The following is a 21320-nucleotide window of genomic DNA, read 5'->3' on the forward strand; positions in this document are numbered from 1 at the left end:
AACATATATCAGCCTCCTCAGCCACCCTCAGGAAACATAGGGGATTAGGATACGTCTCCCGCACCCACTTATACCTAGTAATTTAATTAACGAAGCACAAAATGGCGAATTCCCGTTTCGCTACCAGTTTGCGGCCCAGTTCGCGGCCCGTGAAGCGCTTCTACCGTGAAAAATCATTTTTTTTTTTTTTCCCCACGGGACCCTTTAATAACCCCAACAACATTCCTAGGGGGTCAAGAGGGGGATACCTTGCCCCCTTTCATTAAATTCCCCTTTCGTTTTTCACCTCTTCTTCTCTCTCGATCCTACCGAGAGACAAGATGGCGGCCGCTCCGGACTGTTTAGAATGTTGACAGACACCGGAGAGCCAATCAGCTTTCTGCGCGCAAAGTTCCGTTTCGCGAAAAGTAAGCGGACCGGATCGCTGCCCAGAGCGCTGTTACAGATATATATCTTGATTTGAACGTTAATTTCTCAAAATCCACTGAAGCACATATATTGAGACCTAGCAAAGGCACATCGGGCTAACAGTCCCTACAATTTTGCCAAGTTTCGTGGAAATCCATTCAGCCGTTCGAGCTAAAAGTGAGTCCAACCGCCCTATGGAAATTAACATGGGAAAAACGCGTTTTGGGACCCCCCTTTTTTCTCGGCCCCCCCTTGACGAAACCCCCCCAAATTTTTAGGGGCTGCTCAGAAACAAAATGTGCCATTTTCCTGAAAATTTCAGCCGATTCCGTCCACAAACGCCAAAGTTATTAGACATAGAATTTTCAGAAATGCCATAGGGAAAAAATCCTAACTATATATACCTACTGGCGATAGCCAGTAGGTAATATATATATATATATATATATATATATATATATTACATATTACATCACTCATGACATGGTCAGTGACATCACTCATGACATCACTGATGACACCATCTATAATTGTGTGTCTTTCTGAATAATAAATATGTTTTATATATGTATATGAAAGAGGTTGATGGAAGAATAAATGTTTAAGTAAGTGTCTAAATGGATGTTTTTTTTCTAAAAAAATGATTTGTTAACTCCCTTTTAAGTGTATCTTACTGAAAACATATATTAGCGAGTAACTTTTAAATATTGAAATATATGTATCAGTGTTTCACTTTGTGTATAAGTGGCTGCATGGGTTGGTGACTGACTCACTGTTTGTATGTGTTTTGAAGACAGCATATGTGCAGGACTGTATGGGTGGATGAGTGTGTATATGTGTGTGTTAGTGAGTGAATGACTGTCTCACTAATGTATTTATCAGTAACTACATATGTTTTAATCTAGTATATGTGAATATTGATGTATATAAGTGAGTATATGTCAGAGCGAGAGATTGTAAGAGTTCCTGTTTAAATAAGTATGTGTTTCTATAAGTGATTGTTTAAGAGAGTAAGTATGTTGAAATTTCCATAGAAGTAAAGTGGTAGAGTGTGTATAGTTCTATATGCAAATAAATGGATGTTCAATAGTTTATTTGCCTGTGTGAGTATGTGTGTGTGTAACTTTTGGATGACTGTCGGTGTGTAACAGGATGTATAGGTGTATCACTAAATATAATGAGTGAGTATATGTATGAGTGACTATATAGAACTGTTGGTGAATGAGTGGATGTGTATATAGATGGTGGAATTACTGAATTGTTTGTTGTAACTGGTATGAGTATCTCCATTTTTTTGAAAATGTTAATTTCTATTTTTGAATATGTGTTTCAAGGCTTACATTACACTGAAAGGAGGTCTGTCACTCTGTCACAAGGATGGTGTCATCAGTGATGTCATGAGTGATGTCACTGACCATGTCATGAGTGATGTAATATGTGATGTCATCAGCAGTGCATTGCAGGCGCGCAAGTTATAGTGAGTCCAACTAACTATACCGTGGAATTTCAATGGTTTTATGTCAGTAAAATTTCCAGCTAACTATAACTGGTGTGAAACCTATTGTTTTTTCAGTGAATTTAATAGGTTTTTTAAATGCTAATTCCTAACTATAACTGGTGTGAAAACTATGGTTTTTTCAGTGAATTTTAAAGGTTTTTTAAATGCTAATTCCTAACTATAAGTCTCAGTTTATAAGTAAGACTGTTAGTGCTCTAGTTGTTCTTTAGAACACTCTGGGACATTCTATCATTGGGTAATATTTGGGCTACATCTGGCTGATATTTGGGCTACATTTGTTTTTTTTTGTCTCTGGTGGCCATCTTTGGGCTACATTGGGCTACATTGGGCTACATTGGGCTACATTTGGGCTCTAACATATCTATAGCCCAATGTAGCCCAATACATATTTTTTTTAAGTTAATTTTCCTAAAAACCACTTGAGCATATATCTTGAGACATAGCAAAGGCACATCGGGCTACCAGTCCCTACAATTTTGCCCAATTTATTTTTGTATATTGTTTTTTTTTTTCTTCTTTTTTTGCCTTGGAGCGCCCCGGAAAGCGTAATTATATGAAGCGCCCCAGGGCGCGCACCCGGGAGCGTCCCGTAAGCGCCAATATCACGAATTAAAACATGATTGTGACGTATCGCGTAGCCGCGTCACCGTGATACGCACGGCTTAATCGCACCCGGAAACACTCGAGCTAATACGATCGTGCAACGTAGGTGTCTGACACGCTTATGCGACGCGCCCCTGGGCGTACCCCGGGGCGCGTAGCGTAAGCGTGTCGGGTCATGTGACCTGAAGATAACACTTTTCATTGGTTCATAACAGTTTTGGTTTCATGATAATGAAGCCCCTGGTCATGTGACCTGAAAATAACACTTTTCATTGGTTCAATACATTTTTTTTTCAAAAGGATGAAAGACCACACCTTTTTTCCTTATTCTGACTTTGTCCTTTGACTTAGGAAGACCTGTTTGTACCTCTCTGTACCTTTTTGATCGTTATAATGGCTTCAGTAGCAGCAGCAGCTGGTGCATCTGCACCACCACCACAACCACCAAGAGGACCACCAAAAGATATCATTGGTTGTCAACAAGAGAAGGAAGAGGAGGAGGAGGAGGAGGAGGAGAAGATGGCTTGAAGAACAAAATACCCCATACCAGCCAAGACCATACATTATATGGAAGTTTTTTTCGATTCCACAGGGGAAGAAAAAAGTAAATGCAGCCAAGGTGACTTGCCTAATCTGTGGCATGGAACTTTCTAGGGGGAACCCTAATAAAAAATATTCATTTGGAAACAACACGATGATTCGCCACATGCAGCGCAAGCATCCAATAAACTATTCTGCTGCAGAGATGAGAGAACTGGCCAGTAACCCTCCCCAATCCACAAGCACCACCTCAAAAAGAAAGCAACCCACTCCGTCGGCACCAGAGGAAAGTGAGACGATGCCTTGCATTCAGCCACGATTTGCAGATTTCCGAATTATCTGTAAATATTGTGGGAAGACCACCTCCTATGGAGAACAGAGCGTAAAGCTCATCGTCCTTGCTGGGGACAACCACTAATGCCCCAATAAACCCTAATTATTTCTTTATTTTTTATTTTTGCTCCAGTTGAGCCATTTTCAATTCCCTATTTTTTTTCGTTTCTCCCCATGAAAAATACAAAAAAGATATAAAAGTGTTCAGAAAACCCCAAAAAAGTTTAAAATGTTCAAAAAGCAAATAAAAAAATATAAAACAACAAAAAGAAGAAAAAAAACTTTTTTTTTTAGAACTACCTCCAATTTCTAAAAAAAGGCTACATTTTTTAAAAACTCTAATATTCATTTTTCCCCATGGGACGCTCCCCGGTCTGCTCCCCGGTGCGCATACCGGGCGCTCCCCCCGCGCAAATCCCCCCAAAATTTTTTTTGCCCCGTTGGGCCCTTCTATGGCCCCCACATCAAACCTAGGGGGTCAGGGTGGGTCTATCCCTGCCCCCTTATGGTAATTTCCCCCTTTGATTTTTCCACCTCTTATGTCTTGATTTTACCGAGACACAAGATGGCGGCCGCTCCTGACTGTTTTAATGTTTACAGACACCCAAGAGCCAATCAGCTTTCTGTGCGCAAGTCGCGTGGCGCGCCCGGAGCGCTCCCCGGTGCGCGTACCAGGGCGCTGCCATAGATATATATATATGTTTTTAACCTAAATTAATCAAAAACCACTGGAGCACATATCTTGAGACATAGCAAAGGCACATTGGGCTACCAGTCCCTACAATTTTGCCAAATTTGGTGCAAATCCATTCAGCCGTTCGGGCTAAAAGTGAGTTTGACCGCCCTATGGAAATTAACATGGGGAAAACACGTTTTGGGACCCCCTTTTATCTCGGTCCCCGCTTGACGAATCCCCAAGAAACTTTCAAGGGAGGACCGGAGTTCCGCGAGGCAAATTTGAGGAAGTTTTCAGGCAGATTCGTCAACCGGCGCCATAGTTATTCCAAATAGAATTTTGAGAATTTGCATTGAAAAAAATCCTTACTATAGCGACCGCCAGTAGGTAATGTATATATATATATATATATATATATATATATATATATATATATATATATATATATATATATATATATATATATATATATATATATATATATATATATATATATATATATATATATATTACCTACTGGCCGTCGCCAGTAGGTAGTTATAGTTAGGACCTAGTTTTCATAGGATATGCTCAACATTCTATTTGGAATAACTTTGGCCCTGGTTGAAGAATCTTAGCGAATTTCTCAAAGAAGATGGCTCAGTCCGCTGCGCTCCTTCCCTAAAAGTTTGGGGGGGATTGGTCAAGTGGGGGCTGAGATAAAAGGGGGGTCCCAAAACGTGTTTTCTCCATGTTATTTTCCATAGGACCTTTAGACTCGGCTACAGGTCGAACGGGTGAATGGATTTATAAGAAATTTGGCAAAACTGTACAGTCCGGCTCGCAGATTACGCTTTTTTTGGAATAGTGTAAATCCGTTCAGTAGTTGTTGAGAAAATTAAAGTTAAAGTCAAATATATATCTATAGGCGCGCATGCGTGCGCGCACCCAAGTGGCTGCGCGCGAGCGGAATTTTTTTTTGCTGCGTGACTTCTGTTAACGTTTGATTCGAAGGAAATCAGGAGTGTTGACCGCCATTTTGTCACTGCGAGTAAATATATTGTCATTTCAAAGCGTTGGAACATGGAAAGGGGAGAAGGTAGAGATTGTTTTGCTGCGTAGGTTTTCTCAGGGTGTGCAGTAAGGTCCTTAAAAGCGAAAATATATATATTTTTTTCTCGAAAAAGTTGCGGGGTGCGCGCACTCAGGCGCGCACACCTATTTACAAAAGTGTGAAAATGGAGATAAATCAGAAGTTTGAGTGCTTTGATATAAGGTGCCTCTGAAAAGAGCCCTTGTGTTAATTGAGTTGTTTCTGCATTTATAAGTAAGTACCGATGCAGAGTTTGATATAATATTATAGTTAGGACCTAGTTTCCATAGGAAATGCTCAACATTCTATTTGGAATAACTTTGGCCCTGGTTGAAGAATCTTAGCGAATTTCTCAAAGAAGATGGCTCAGTCCGCTGCGCTCCTTCCCTAAAAGTTTGGGGGGGGATTGGTCAAGTGGGGGCTGAGATCAAAGGGGGGTCCCAAAACATGTTTTCTCCATGTTATTTTCCATAGGACCTTTAGACTCGGCAACAGGTCGAACAGGTGAATGGATTTATAAGAAATTTGGCAAAACTGTACAGTCCGGCTCGCAGATAAGGCTTTTTTTGGAATGGTGTAAATCCGTTCAGTAGTTGTTGAGAAAATTAAAGTTAAAGTCAATTATATATCTATAGGCGCGCATGCGTGCGCGCACCCAAGTGGCTGCGCGCGAGCGGAATTTTTTTTTGCTGCGTGACGTCTGTTAACGTTCGATTCGAAGGAAATCAGGAAGTGTTGACCGCCATTTTGTCACTGCGAGTAAATATATTGTCATTTCAAAGCGTTGGAACATGGAAAGGGGAGAAGGTAGAGATTGTTTTGCTGCGTAGGTTTTCTCAGGGTGTGCAGTAAGGTCCTTAAAAGCGAAAATATATATATTTTTTTCTCAAAAAAGTTGCGGGGTGCGCGCACTCGGGTGTGCACACCTATTTACAAAAGTGTGAAAATGGAGATAAATCAGAAGTTTGAGTGCTTTGATATAAGGTGGCTCTGAAAAGAGCCCTTGTGTTAATTGAGTTGTTTCTGCATTTATAAGTAAGTACCGATGCAGAGTTTGATATAATATTGTTGGCAGCATTTTGAAAGGAAAGACAGGGGCCCATTTTCTGGTTAACAGGTGACCAGGCCAACTTTTACGCCAGGCCCATTCCTGCAAAGTCGACCGCCATTTTTAGGAGATCTGCAACCACCGGCAGTCACTGGGTTGCAGGAGCAGATGGACTCAAGCCTGTCGGGCAAAGCATCGTTGCACCGCCACAGTGGACGAGACCCTGCTGGGCTCGTGGAACGTCGCTGTACCGCAACAGTGGGCGAGTCCTTTGCTGGGCTCGTGGAGCGTCCCTATACCGCCAGAGTATGCGAACGCTTTGCTGGGCTCGTGGAGTGTCCCTATATCGCCACAGAGTACGAACCCTTTGCCGGGTGCATGGATCGTTGGGGGTGCAGCTGAGGGGCCTCCATCTGGGGAGGCTCGTCCGCGCCGCCTCTCCCTCCCAGTGGACCCCACGGCGTCTTGCTGACATTTGTTATGGCCGGACCAGGCGATGAAGAGAGGGGGAGGTCGGATATATATGAGTTATACTATTAGGTATGTCACATCCCCCTTGTGGCCTGCAAGGCACCGAAAAAAGAAGAGAATGGGAAGACAACTACATCTCGGGTCGGGCCCATGCCTTCTCTGGCCGATGGCGGCCGGCCGCTCTTTGCCATGGCCCCAGGAACGGATCCCTTGGTTCATCCTGGGGACAGGCCTTGGCGTGTGGTGTCTCCTCCGGACTATTCGCGTAATGGTTCTGCACCCCAGGCCGTTGCCGACGGCTTTTGTAGACTTTCTGACGCTCAAAAACCCTACTAGAAAGCAGCCCAAAAGTAGCCCAACATTGCTACTTTGGGGAAGGAGGGGCTGCGCGCGAGCAGAATTTTTTTTTGCTGCGTGACGTCTGTTAACGTTCGATTCGAAGGAAATCAGGAAGTGTTGACTGCCATTTTGTCACTGCAAGTAAATATATTGTCATTTCAAAGCGTTGGAACATGGAAAGGGGAGAAGGTAGAGATTGTTTTGCTGCGTAGGTTTTCTCAGGGTGTGCAGTAAGGTCCTTAAAAGCGAAAATATATATATTTTTTTCTCGAAAAGTTGCGGGGTGCGCGCACTCGGGCGCGCACACCTATTTACAAAAGTGTGAAAATGGAGATAAATCAGAAGTTTGAGTGCTTTGATATAAGGTGGCTCTGAAAAGAGCCCTTGTGTTAATTGAGTTGTTTCTGCATTTATAAGTAAGTACCGATGCAGAGTTTGATATAATATTGTTGGCAGCATTTTGAAAGGAAAGACAGGGGCCCATTTTCTGGTTAACAGGTGACCAGGCCAACTTTTCACGCCAGGCCCATTCCTGCAAAGTCGACCGCCATTTTTAGGAGATCTGCAACCACCGGCAGTCACTGGGTTGCAGGAGCAGATGGACTCAAGCCTGTCGGGCGAAGCATCGTTGCACCGCCACAGTGGACGAGACCCTGCTGGGTGAGTGGAGCGTCGCTGTACCGCAACAGTGGGAGAGTCCTTTGCTGGGCTCGTGGAGCGTCCCTATACCGCCAGAGTATGCGAACGCTTTGCTGGGCTCGTGGAGTGTCCCTATATCGCCACAGAGTACGAACCCTTTGCCGGGTGCATGGATCGTTGGGGGTGCAGCTGAGGGGCCTCCATCTGGGGAGGCTCGTCCGCGCCGCCTCTCCCTCCCAGTGGACCCCACGGCGTCTTGCTGACATTTGTTATGGCCGGACCAGGCGATGAAGAGAGGGGGAGGTCGGATATATATGAGTTATACTATTAGGTATGTCACATCCCCCTTGTGGCCTGCAAGGCACCGAAAAAAGAAGAGAATGGGAAGACAACTACATCTCGGGTCGGGCCCATGCCTTCTCTGGCCGATGGCGGCCGGCCGCTCTTTGCCATGGCCCCAGGAACGGATCCCTTGGTTCATCCTGGGGACAGGCCTTGGCGTGTGGTGTCTCCTCCGGACTATTCGCGTAATGGTTCTGCACCCCAGGCCGTTGCCGACGGCTTTTGTAGACTTTCTGACGCTCAAAAACCCTACTAGAAAGCAGCCCAAAAGTAGCCCAACATTGCTACTTTGGGGAAGGAGGGGCTGCGCGCGAGCGGAATTTTTTTTTGCTGCGTGACGTCTGTTAACGTTCGATTCGAAGGAAATCAGGAAGTGTTGACTGCCATTTTGTCACTGCAAGTAAATATATTGTCATTTCAAAGCGTTGGAACATGGAAAGGGGAGAAGGTAGAGATTGTTTTGCTGCGTAGGTTTTCTCAGGGTGTGCAGTAAGGTCCTTAAAAGCGAAAATATATATATTTTTTTCTCGAAAAAGTTGCGGGGTGCGCGCACTCGGGCGCGCACACCTATTTACAAAAGTGTGAAAATGGAGATAAATCAGAAGTTTGAGTGCTTTCATATAAGGTGGCTCTGAAAAGAGCCCTTGTGTTAATTGAGTTGTTTCTGCATTTATAAGTAAGTACCGATGCAGAGTTTGATATAATATTGTTGGCAGCATTTTGAAAGGAAAGACAGGGGCCCATTTTCTGGTTAACAGGTGACCAGGCCAACTTTTCACGCCAGGCCCATTCCTGCAAAGTCGACCGCCATTTTTAGGAGATCTGCAACCACCGGCAGTCACTGGGTTGCAGGAGCAGATGGACTCAAGCCTGTCGGGCGAAGCATCGTTGCACCGCCACAGTGGACGAGACCCTGCTGGGTGAGTGGAGCGTCGCTGTACCGCAACAGTGGGAGAGTCCTTTGCTGGGCTCGTGGAGCGTCCCTATACCGCCACAGTATGCGAACGCTTTGCTGGGCTCGTGGAGTGTCCCTATATCGCCACAGAGTACGAACCCTTTGCCGGGTGCATGGATCGTTGGGGGTGCAGCAGAGGGGCCTCCATCTGGGGAGGCTCGTCCGCGCCGCCTCTCCCTCCCAGTGGACCCCACGGCGTCTTGCTGACATTTGTTATGGCCGGACCAGGCGATGAAGAGAGGGGGAGGTCGGATATATATGAGTTATATTATTAGGTATGTCACATCCCCCTTGTGGCCTGCAAGGCACCGAAAAAAGAAGAGAATGGGAAGACAACTACATCTCGGGTCGGGCCCATGCCTTCTCTGGCCGATGGCGGCCGGCCGCTCTTTGCCACGGCCCCAGGAACGGATCCCTTGGTTCATCCTGGGGACAGGCCTTGGCGTGTGGTGTCTCCTCCGGACTATTCGCATAATGGTTCTCCACCCCAGGCCGTTGCCGATGGCTTTTGTAGACTTTCTGACGCTCAAAAACCCTACTAGAAAGCAGCCCAAAAGTAGCCCAACATTGCTACTTTGGGTAAGGAGGGGCTGCGCGCGAGCGTAATTTTTTTTTGCTGCGTGACGTCTGTTAACGTTCGATTCGAAGGAAATCAGGAAGTGTTGACCGCCATTTTGTCACTGCGAGTAAATGGTGCTCCACATTGTAAATGCGGCACACCTTGTGTGGCAGAGCAGCGGTGCACATTAACTGGTGCATCTCTGGGGATGCGCCAGTTAACATAAATCTGCTCCTTTACATTTAAGTATGAGCAGGGGACACAGAGTTGGTGAAGCTTATCGAAGGTTAAAAAGAGATGAGTCCTGTTCACTGAAAACTTGGACATAGGACTCACCTCCTCAGCATCGCTGGACATGGCTAAATAATAGCTGCAAAATGTTACTGTTGTTAAACAATTTTACTATTATAGTGTCTGAGATTTGTCTTTTACTGTGCAACATCTCATTGTTGTTCTCTTTCTTTAAAGATAAGGACATTAACCATGAGTGATAATGAGCAATCCGTTGGTCTCGATCTTATTGTTGAACATGTCATTGAAACGTCAGTGGAAGTGGAACCCTTAGATGATTTAAATCCTGAGGATGATGAAGAACATGATGAGGATGCCGATTTGTCAGAATTGTATGACATAGGGTGGGAAGCTGACGTGCTTCAGCATATGGAACTATAAACATTTTTTTTTCAAATTTACTGGAAATAAAAAGTGAAAATGTAAACCGTTTCATTTAAAATTAAACATAACTTGAAAAACAGGTTATGTGTAGTGTCTTTAATAAAATAGTCAAATATGCTCATAAAAATATTTCTAAACCAATGAAAAGCCTTAACAAGTCACATGACCTGTTATGCTTACGTTACGCGCTCCGCGCCCCGCCCCGGATTGTTGGTCATTCAAACTGAGGCTGGCGTCAGCATGAGAGCGCCAACGTCTCGTGGCTACGCCATTCAGAAAATATTGTTGGCAGCATTTTGAAAGGAAAGATCTGCAACCACCGGCAGTCACTGGGTTGCAGGAGCTGATGGACTCAAGCCTGTCGGGCGAAGCATCGTTGCACCGCCACAGTGGACGAGTCCTTTGCCAGGTGCATGGAGCGTCGCTGCACCGCAAGAGTGGACGAGTCCTTTGACGGGTGCGTGGAGCGTTGGGGGTGCAGGTGAGGGGCCTGCACGTGGGGAGGCGGGAGAGGCTCGTCCGTGCCGCCTGTCCCTCCCAGTGCACCCCACGGCGTCTTGCTGACATTTGTTATGGCCGGACCAGGCGATGAAGAGAGGGGGGGGGGTCGGAGGCATATGCAAGACATCCCCCCTTGTGGCCTGCAAGGCGTCGAAAGATTATCGTCCGCGCCGTCTCTCCCTCCCAGTGTACCCCACGGCGTTTTGCTGACATTTGTTATGGCCGGACCAGGCGATGAAGAGAGGGGGGGGGGGGTCGGAGGCATATGCAAGACATCCCCCCTCGTGGCCTGCAAGGCGCCGAAAGAGGAAGAGAATGGGAAGACAACTACATCTCGGGTCGGGCCCATGCCTTCTCTGGCCGATGGCGACCGGCTGCTCTTTGCCACGGTCCCAGGAACGGATTCCTTGGTTCATCCTGGGGACAGGCCTTGGCGCATGGTGTCGCCTCCGGACTATTCGCGTAATGGTTCTCCATAGTGGTTTTAATATATTTTTGTTCAAGAATAAAAACGTTTTAATCTGTTATTTTGCTGTCGTGTGGTATATTTCTAATATTTGTCGCTCTGATGTCGTTTCCCCTCCCAAATGGAACATGTGATTGTAATCTACAGCCGGACATTCCGACAGGACATGAGAGCAAAAGGGGGGGGGGTCAGATCTGAAGTTGGGCAGGCGATAAGATCACGTTTTGCTATGTAGGGCTATCTATGTTCGTGATGGGGCCTAAAAGGGGGCAAGATGGCGTCGAGCTCGGTTTCTCTCACTAGTTTCACTAGTTTCATATTTCTCATGAGGGGTTGTTCCTAATGTTTCTATTTTAGCAAGGTCAAAAAGAGATCCTATCAGTGGCCTATCGATTTTGTTCGATTCCTTTTGTTTTCTCTAACGAGTTTTAAGTTAAAGTTTGCTAGTACGATACAGCGGCTAGTCCGCATTTTATATATATGTCTTTTTTATTAGGGGTGTTTTCCGGTGGAGTCGGACGATCTACCTCTAATAAACGGTAAGTGTTCCTCTGAAGGAATGCGTCTTGAAAGTGGCTGACTGTAATGTATGATATTTCACTCAGTGACTTTCAGGCCCATGCTATTTCAAAACTGTGCATGTGTTTGAAGCAGGCGTAGGTATTGACGCAGCATAGAAACTACTAGGAACCAATTGGAAGTGTTGTTTTCAAGTCACATGACTTCACATGCGCGTCTCAGGACGTGTACGCGGTGATAGTATCTGGTTGGAAGTAGCGGTCCAATTTCAAAACGTGAAAAGGAGTAAATCGAAACATATCCGGATTTAATATATCTTCTGAGTAGTATAAGTTCTATGGTGGGTGTATGAAGAAATTTAATAAGTTGCAATCGCGAACTTTTCCCGAAATATATATATAGGCGGTTGCGCGCACACGGTCGCGCACGATCGAAAGCCGATAAACGCCCTTTATAATATGCTCCTGGAGCTGTTTTTGGAAAGTTCAAATTGCAAAGTTTTCACGAAATATATAGGCAGGTGCGCGCACTCGGTCGCGCACGAAAGCCTGGAAATGCGATATCCATTTTATTGACAACTGTTGGCGAGAGTGCGCACACCGGGTCGCGCACGAAAGTTTAGTAAGGCTATTTTTATTTACAGACAAATTTTAATGTGTTTAAAAAAAGGCAAGGTACAGACTTTCGAATTCTGTATCGCTTTACAAGGAGTCTCTATGCAACTTGAACAGTGAAGAAAACGGCTTGTTTTCGAAAAAAATATTGCCAGAACTTTATTGCCAAAAGTATAGGTTGCATACACGACATTTTTCTGAATTAGCATTTTAAAAACCAATGAGATTCACAGAAAAAACCATAGGTTTTACACACGTTATAGTTAGGAAGTAGCATTTAAAAAACCTATGAAATTCACTGAAAAACCATAGGTTTGACACATGTTATAGTTAGCTGGAAATTTTACTGACATAAAACCAATGAAATTCCACGTTATAGTTAGTTGGACTCACTATAACTTGCGCGTGCAATGCACTGCTGATGACGTCACATATTACATCACTCATGACATGGTCAGTGACATCACTCATGACATCACTGATGACACCATCCAGTGAATATGTGTCTTTCTGAAAAATAAATATTAGTGAGTTATGTTTAAATATTTAAATATATATATTAGTGTTTCACTTTGTGTATAAGTGGCTACATGTGTTGGTAAGTAGCTACATGCGTATGTATATGGGTTATCAGATATTTTTATTAGTATCAGTATGAGTGTCTATATGGTTTGGTGGGGGTATTACTTAGCATATAGATGCATGAGTGACTGACTCTCTGTTTGTATGTGTTTTGAAGACAGCATATGTACAGGACTGTATGGGTGGATGAGTGTCTATATGTGTTTGTTAGTGAGTGAATGACTGTCTCACTAGTGTCTTTATCAGTAACTACATATGTTTTAATCTAGTATATATGAATATTGATGTATATAAGTGAGTATATGTGAGAGTAAGAGATTGTAAGAGTTCCTGTTTAAATAAGTATGTGTTTCTATAAGTGATTGTTTAAGAGAATAAATATGTGTAATTTTCAATAGAAGTAAGGTGGAAGTGTGTGTATAACTCTATATTCAAATAAATGGATGTTCAATAGTTTATTTGCACGTGTGAATATGTGTGTGAGTAACTTTTGGATGACTGTCGGTGTGTAACAGGATGTATAGGTGTATCACTTCATATGATGAGTGAGTATATGTATGAGTGACTATATAGAACTGTTGGTGAATGAGTGGATGTGTATATAGATAGTGGAATTACTGAATTGCTTGTTGTAACTGATATAGGTATCTCCATTTTTTTTAAAATTTCAGTTTCTATTTTTGAATATGTGTCTCAAGGGTTACATTACAGTGAAAGGAGGTCTGTCACTATGTCACAAGGATGGTGTCATCAGTGATGTCACTGACCATGTCATGAGTGATGTAATATGTGACGTCATCAGCAGTGCATTGCACGCGCAAGTTATAGTGAGTCCAACTAACTATAACGTGGAATTTCATTGGTTTTATGTCAGTAAAATTTCCAGCTAACTATAACATGTGTCAAACCTATGGTTTTTTCAGTGAATATATATATATATATATATATATATATATATATATATATATATATATATATATATATATATATATATATATATATATATATATTTATATATATATAAATATATATATATATATATACCTATGGTTTTTTGCAGTGAATTTCAAAGGGTTTTTTAAATGTCAGAGGTAGAACATGTGAAGAAAGAAGAAACAACTCACAGAAAGAAAAAAAGAAATGTAGAAAAAAGAAACAGAAGTCCACAAAGACGAAGAAAAGTGCAGGAAGAAGAAGAGATGTACAGAAAAAAACGACAGAGGAGCAGAAAGTCCTCCTGTAACCACAACTTTTTCTGTCGGGTACTGATGGTAACTGAATCTGACTAACAAGGCCTAGAGCCAGTGTTATGCTAAAAGACACTTAGAATACAGTGAAAACACCTACATACACTAGGGAACACTATGCGTTGGGGTACCCCTGTGATTACCATGATCTTCTCTGTAAGACCCTTGTACATAATAGGGCAGGGGGATTAAAATACCTCTTAAATTTCACCACAGGGCTCATTTGCACACTGGTGAAGGGATGGGGTCCAGAGGCGACATGTGTGCAAACATGCCCTGTGGCCGTTGTAATTTTTAGGATGAATTCCCCTTGAAAACTGAGTGTCCTTTGGGTCCAACTAGCCCACAAGGTAACTCCAGTAAGCGCCACAGAGCTGTATTGCAGAGAAGTGTAAAAAAGAGGACGTCATGGGCCACCTCTCTGCAACGCAGTGCAGTGGCGCTTACTGGAAGCACCTGGTGGGCTAATTGGCCCCCAAGGGCCCTCAGGATTGAATGGGAATTATTTCCCCAACTTAAAACATGCCACAGGGCGTGTTTGCACACGTCACCTCAGGTCCCGTCCCCTCCCTTTACCTCTGGGTATACACGCACTGTGGCTGTTTTAAGTTGGGAGATTAACTCTCCTTGAATCCTGAGGGTCCCTAGGGTGCAACTAGCCCTCTAGGTACCTCGAGTAAGCTCCACAGATCTGCGTTGCAGAGAGGTGTAAAAAGGGGCATGGCCTAGTCAACCTCTCTGCAACGCAGTGCAGAGGCACTTACTGGAAACACCTGGTGGGCTAGTTAGCCCCAACTGGCCCTCAGGATTGCAGTTAGCCCCAGGGGCCCTCCCGGGCCCCTTCGAGCCCCAGGGACCCCATCCCTGGGGGCTGGCCTTCTCCATTGGGGAGCGTGCAGGGGTCCCCAATCCCCCCACGGTCCTGCCGGCTCCCCCTCTCCTGCGGGAGCCGGCATTGCTTTTCCACATGCGGAGCTGCTAAGATGCAGCTCCCCATGTGTAAAAGCAATCAGCTTTGGTTTGTGGAAGAGAGAGCAGGTTTCCTGTTCTCTCTCCCAAAAACAAAAGCAGAGTTTGCTATGGCAGGGCGGAAGCCTTGCTGCTCCCAGCCTGCCATAGCAAACTGCAGTGGCCTGGGGGTGGGCACCCCGGGACACTGCAGGAGCCTGCCCTGGGGGGTGCCGTTCCCCAGGGTCATTGAGGGCTCCAGGAGGGGGGATGCATGGTCTCCCTCACACCATTCACAAAGCTCTGGGAGTTGTAGATCCCCGGGGCTTATGGGTCCATTACGGACCTCCCAATTTTAATAATTGGAGCCCCAGGGAGGTGGCGGTCCCCGGGGCATGTGTGGGCTTCAAGCCCCCTACACAGGTAGTTAATGGTTTTAATACACAAGCCCCGGGGGTGGCGGTCCCCTGCGCAGCATGGGGGGACCATGTGTCCCCGGCAATATTTTATAAGAGACCCAGGGGGTGGCATCCCCGGGGCTTGGGGGGGCCTTTGAGCCCCCCACCCATTTACTATAAAAGCCCCATGGGGGCGGTCCCCGGGGCTGCAGGGGCCGTGAGACTCGCAAATACTTTTGAAAAGCCCCAAGCCATGGCAATTCCCGGGGCTGGGGGACCCTTTGGGCCACCCATTACTCTATAAACATTGCCCCGGGACTTGACCTACCCGGGGGCTAACTAATAGCCAATCCTCCGCGCATCCCGTGATTTTAAAAAAATGGGGTCAGGGTGTTTGTACCCTGCCCCTTTGCTTTTTATTTACGTTTGTTTTTCTGTTTTCTTGTGCCTCAGTTCCTCCGAGGCACAAGATGACTACCAACACTTCCTGGTTTGGACTGCTGACAGCCAATTAGCATGAAGCTCGTGATCGGGAGGGTGCGCGAATCCTGCGCACCTTTATATAGTAATATTTTTTTACTTTTGATTTTCTCAGCAACTACTGAACAGGTTTACACCATTTAACAAAAAGGACTCTTTCCGAAACAAGGGCTACCTTTTTACCAAATTTGGTTTAATTCCGTTCAGCAGTTCGGGCTGTAGCTATGTCTAAAGTTTCATATGGAAAATAACATGGTAAGAACACGTTTTGGGACCCCCCTTTTTTCTCGTCCCCCGCATGGCAAATCACCCTGACCCTATTAAGATAGGAGCGGACCAGAGCGCCCCACAAGTTTTGAAAATTTTGAGAAGATTCCTCAATTGGCGCCAAAGTTATTGGGAATAGAATGTCGCAATTTTCTTATGGTAACGAGTCCTAACTATAATTTTGTACTGGCGACCACCAGTAGGCAATATATGCAATGTTTTCTGGATTTAATTCAGTTACCCTCCTCAACCTTGGAAGAATCTAACTCGCTAGTGGTGGGATCTGCCAATTTTACAATTCTGGGGGATCTGAATCTTCATTTTGATCAGACCCAGGATCCAACTATCCGCAATTTGTTGACGGACCTGGCCGCCCTACAGCTAGATCTGCTGAATAAAGGCACCACGCACTTGGCCGGGCATATTTTGGACCCAGTGTTCTCTAATATTCCGCAAGTGAAAGTTGATATGCCTAAGCCTATGGGCTGGACTGACCAATTCCTGGTTAGAGTCAGCATGGAGATTCCTGAGCCTTGCCCGGTGGAGGTGGTGAATAGGGTCCTGAAAAGGCCTTGGCATAAACTCAAATTAAGGACTTTCATGCTTTCCTAGGGATGTTCTCCCTGGAGGACATGACTGATCTGGAGGTGGCGTACACTGCCTTTTGTGATTGGACTGTAAGAGGTCTGGATGCTTTTATTCCAGTTAAATGGACTAAGGGGCGTAGGACTATTTCTAATCCATGGTACGGTGAGGCTCTGCGAGCATTGAGGAAGCAATGCAAGAGAGCCGAGCGGACATGGAGAAGGGATTACAAATAGGGGGATAAAGCAATCTATTTGGCTAAAATAAAGCTGTATCACAAAGCGATTTGCTCTGCACGTGCCACATTTTATGCATAGGAAATAAAAACCAGTCCTAATCCCACTAAATGTATTTTTAAAATTGTGCAAGAGCTAAAGAATCTCAGATCTAGAGTATCTAATTTAACCTCCACACAGCAATGTGAAGAACTAGTCTTTTTCTTTGTTGCAAAAGTGCAAAAAATCTATAAGACCTTTCCGCAGCATTTTCCGGGCCCTCATCCTTCTGCAGATACCAGGGTTGGCGGCCCCACCGTAGCAACTATTCCAGAGGCCGGCTCAATTCATGGAGTCCCTGGCGCACTTTCAACAACCGCTCAGCGCCATACTTAACCTGTCCTTCTCCACAGCCAAAGTCCCTAGGGCCTGGAAGCAGGCATGGGTATCCCCCATCATCAAGAAGCCTTCACTAGATCCGTCAAAACTAGAAAGCTTTAGGCCAATCTCCCTCCTCCCGTGGGTGGCCAAGATGGCTGAGGCTCATGTGAATAATGTTCTAACTCAATACATGAGCCATAATGACATTCTGGATCCGTCTGAAAACGGGTTCAGGCCTGACCATAGCACTGAGTCCGCCCTTCTTGCCACCACTGAACACTTAAGGATGATCCTTGATGCCGGTCAGAGTGCAGCGCTGATCCTGTTAGATCTCAGCGCTGCCTTTGATACGGTATCACATGACATTCTTCTGTATCGGTTGGAGGTGGTAGGGATTACGGGATCTGCCTTAGAGTGGTTCCGATCATTCCTAGAGGAGAGATCCTTTCGGGTTTCGGCACCACCATACATCTCTCAGTCCCATTCTATCGGTCAGGGGGTTACGCAAGACTCTGCACTCAGTCCATCTTTGTTCAATCTGTATGTGCAACCTCTGGCAGTTGTGGCAAAAGAGTGGGACCTGGCGCTGGTTTCATATGCGGATGATATCCAGCTGGTTATCACCCTAGCTGAAGGGCCATCTACATCAGCCACTAAGTTTAGAGATGGGATGGCAGCTGTTGCCCAATGTATGGCAGACAACTGTCTGCAGCTCAATGCTAGCAAAACAGAGGTTTTGCTTGCAGGGAAGAACACCGCCCTCTGGAATGAGCATTGGTGGCCGGCCCTGCTGGGCACAATGCCAACATCAAAGCCTCTCGTTAAGAACTTGGGAGTGTGGATGGACTACTCACTTAGCTTTCAGACCCACACAAAGAGAGTGGCAGATACTTGTGTGGGCCTGTTGAGAGGCCTAAAACCCATCCTAAAGTATTTTGAGCCAACAGTACGTCAGCTCATTGTTCAAGCCATGATTATCTCTCATTTGGACTATGCCAGCGTGCTGCACCTGGGTGATAACAAAGCTGAGGTCCTTTGACTCCAACGGGTCCAAAACTTGGCAGCCAGAACTCTGATTGGGCTCCCTCATAGATGCCCTGTCAGAGCAACGATTGGAAGGCTTCATTGGCTCCCGATCGCATCTCGGATCCAGTTTAAAGCCCTTGTCATGGCGTTTAAGATCCTTAAACCCGGGAGACCAGCTTTGTTGCGCCTTTTGTTGACCTTGTATGCTCCCCGGTGTAGCTTGCGCTCATTGGGACAACACCTGGTGAGTGTACCACAAACCAAACTATGCCGTATGGGCAGTCGCTCTTTCCGGGTGTTGGTGGCTAAACTTCGGAACTCCCTGCCGGCCCACATCCGCGGAGTAGAGAACCTGCTGGCTTTTCGGAAAGCCATTAAAACTTTTCTTTTTTCATCATCATAGGATCTCCCGTCTATTTTCTGGCTAGCCTCAGGTATCTGTCTCTTTAGATCTAGCAGCGCCGGGAAGCCTCTTTGCTGGGGCAGCTGTTGCGCTTACCAAACCCTTAACATAACATACCATAACCTGCCCAATCATTTAAGTGCTCCCTCATCCATCACCCTCACATTCTGCATTATTATTTTTTTAATTCCTAAGAGCCGTCAAGGACAAGAACCACTTTACACGTCACCTTTAAATGTTTCACAACCTTTATATTTTATTTTATTGTTTACTGTTCCTACATGGCCAGCGTTGGCTGGTAAACAAACAAAGACAACATTGTTGCCATGAATGAGTTCTGATGTGTATGCCAAGAGGCATAGCAATGAATGTGTACATGGTGGCACCTCATAATAGTAATCAGAAGAGCCACCATATGCACACATGCATGCCCTTGCATCATGACGCATGAATGCATGTGCATCACAGTGCAGACAAATGCATTTGATGCAACTCAGAGCTGACATTTTGTAACTTTTATTATTTTATTTTAACTTTACCATTCCTACGTGGCAGACAGAAATGACGCAAGGATAACAAAAAAAAGCATCCTGCCTGCAGTAATGCAAACAAGCATTGACTAAGCCATTGAGTTGGAACCCTCATACTAAACAAAGGGTCTATTAGTGTTGTCAATGCTTGTTTAGATAAGAATTCCAGAGAAGTGTAATGTCTTTTGCATGCTGATGTCTTAATGTGTAGCAATGAGTTAAGTGGAAAAGTGATATATAGCATAGCACAGTGACATAAAAGACTACCAGATGGACTTATGTCTCTAGAGGTTGTTGAGCACACATGCCTTAGCCCTTGAACTGCAACATCATTTTCACTTGAGATACACAATCTGTTCTAGGGATGTAAATCTGATTGTGGCCGAAAAAGGAGATTAAGACTGAATTGCATAAGGTTTATTACTTTTGAAAGCTTCAGTGATTTGTGCTAAATGTATGTGTGAACTATACAGAAGACCATCATTACAACACTGCTTCCCACATGTTTGGGTTGTCTTCAATGTGCTGGTGAATTACGTTTTGTTTACTGCTATGTTTTAGCTATGGAACTGTATGTGACTTGTTCCCAGATTATTTAGCAGTCTTGATGTTGGAGCAATTTGAATTAAAAGTATTTAATGTATTCAAATTTAAATGTGTACTTCCATATACATGGGTATTGGACCCTCCTTGGGTAATGCTATGAGAAAGAGGTGACAAAAGCAATGATGGATGATGTTAATTTACCTTGGGCATCCAGTTTCATCATGTGGGTTGAAAGTGGCCCCATAAGTCTTGGCTGTTGATATTGGAATAAGATTACCTTTCCTGTATGGGCAGTAGAATATGAATGGTGAGTGATCATGTGGTTCATGTACCACTGTAATAGTCTCTCATTCTTGTACCTGTTTATGATGTTTGATTGCTCAATAGAAGTCACAGAGCTCTGCAGGACTTGCCATGAGTAGTAGTTTATTTTTTATTTTAGATAAGACATAGATATCTCTATGTATTATTGACACTGGATTAGTAGGGAAGTACATGTGACATTGCTGAGCCTTGAAGTACTCCTCACTTCACCTGGTGGGAATCCTATAGGGCGAATACCAGTTTGAATCCAGTGGGGGTTGCTTAGGAATTATTTATTCCAAACGAATTAGTAATGCAACATACCATCTGTCTATCATGTACCATTAACTTCCATTTTATGAGGTGTTTACACTTAGAGGTATACCGGGCTTTAGAAATGCCACATATGTGTTTTTCTTTTCAAATATTCACTTTAACCAGTCTTTAACTTTTTTGTATTTCAGCCAATCCTTGTCAATACAATGACAAATATATAAACTGTGAAAGCTTAAAACAGGACTGCGATTCTGATTCCTTAGTAAAGAATGGTTGCCAAGCTACGTGCAAGTGTCCAACTGAAATAAAGTAGACATGAGAAGGTTATTCTCCTGGACATCACTGATTTATTTAGGAATCTCCTACAGACAGGATGGTATTAGAGGACACTGCCAACTCTTTCTATGTTCTACTTCCTTTATGATAATGAATTGTATATTTAATAGTCATGTCTCCATTCCATTAGTTCCAGCTTACGTTCAGTACATTTCTATTCACAAAAATTCCAGACTGTAGTACAGAACTTTCATAAGGTGTGTTCAAAATATTTGATAAAATACATATTGGGAAGTGCAGATTTTTATATTCTTAAGAACTCTTTAATCTGGTACTTGATGTGGACTTAAAACATATTTACAAATTGTGGGCAATGGTAATTTATAGTACTTGAATGGTTGAACGATTTAAATTCATAATAACTGTTTACTTATCAATATATATGTACAGAAGATTGACATGTTTAATATTGTATTCAATTATTATACAACAACAACTTTCACTCATATCAATTATTGTCAAAATTGATAATTCTGGAAACAACATTATTTTAGACATGAAGTGAATCTCAAATCTCT

The 21320-nt window shown here is 44.3% G+C and overlaps 1 protein-coding gene across 1 annotated transcript in view; it reads left to right on the top strand.

Annotated features, from left to right (window-relative positions):
- LOC147706973 (cysteine-rich venom protein-like) overlaps positions 1-20779 on the top strand; it is a 422922-nt gene extending 402143 nt beyond the window's left edge. The window contains exon 7 of the mRNA XM_086925609.1: positions 20655-20779. Coding sequence (XP_086781735.1) covers positions 20655-20779 — 125 coding nt within the window. The remainder of the gene's footprint in view (positions 1-20654) is intronic.
- Positions 20780-21320: the final 541 nt, after the last annotated feature.

Source organism: Lissotriton vulgaris, chromosome 6 (assembly GCF_964263255.1).
Source record: "Lissotriton vulgaris chromosome 6, aLisVul1.2, whole genome shotgun sequence".
Lineage (NCBI taxonomy): Eukaryota > Metazoa > Chordata > Amphibia > Caudata > Salamandridae > Lissotriton > Lissotriton vulgaris.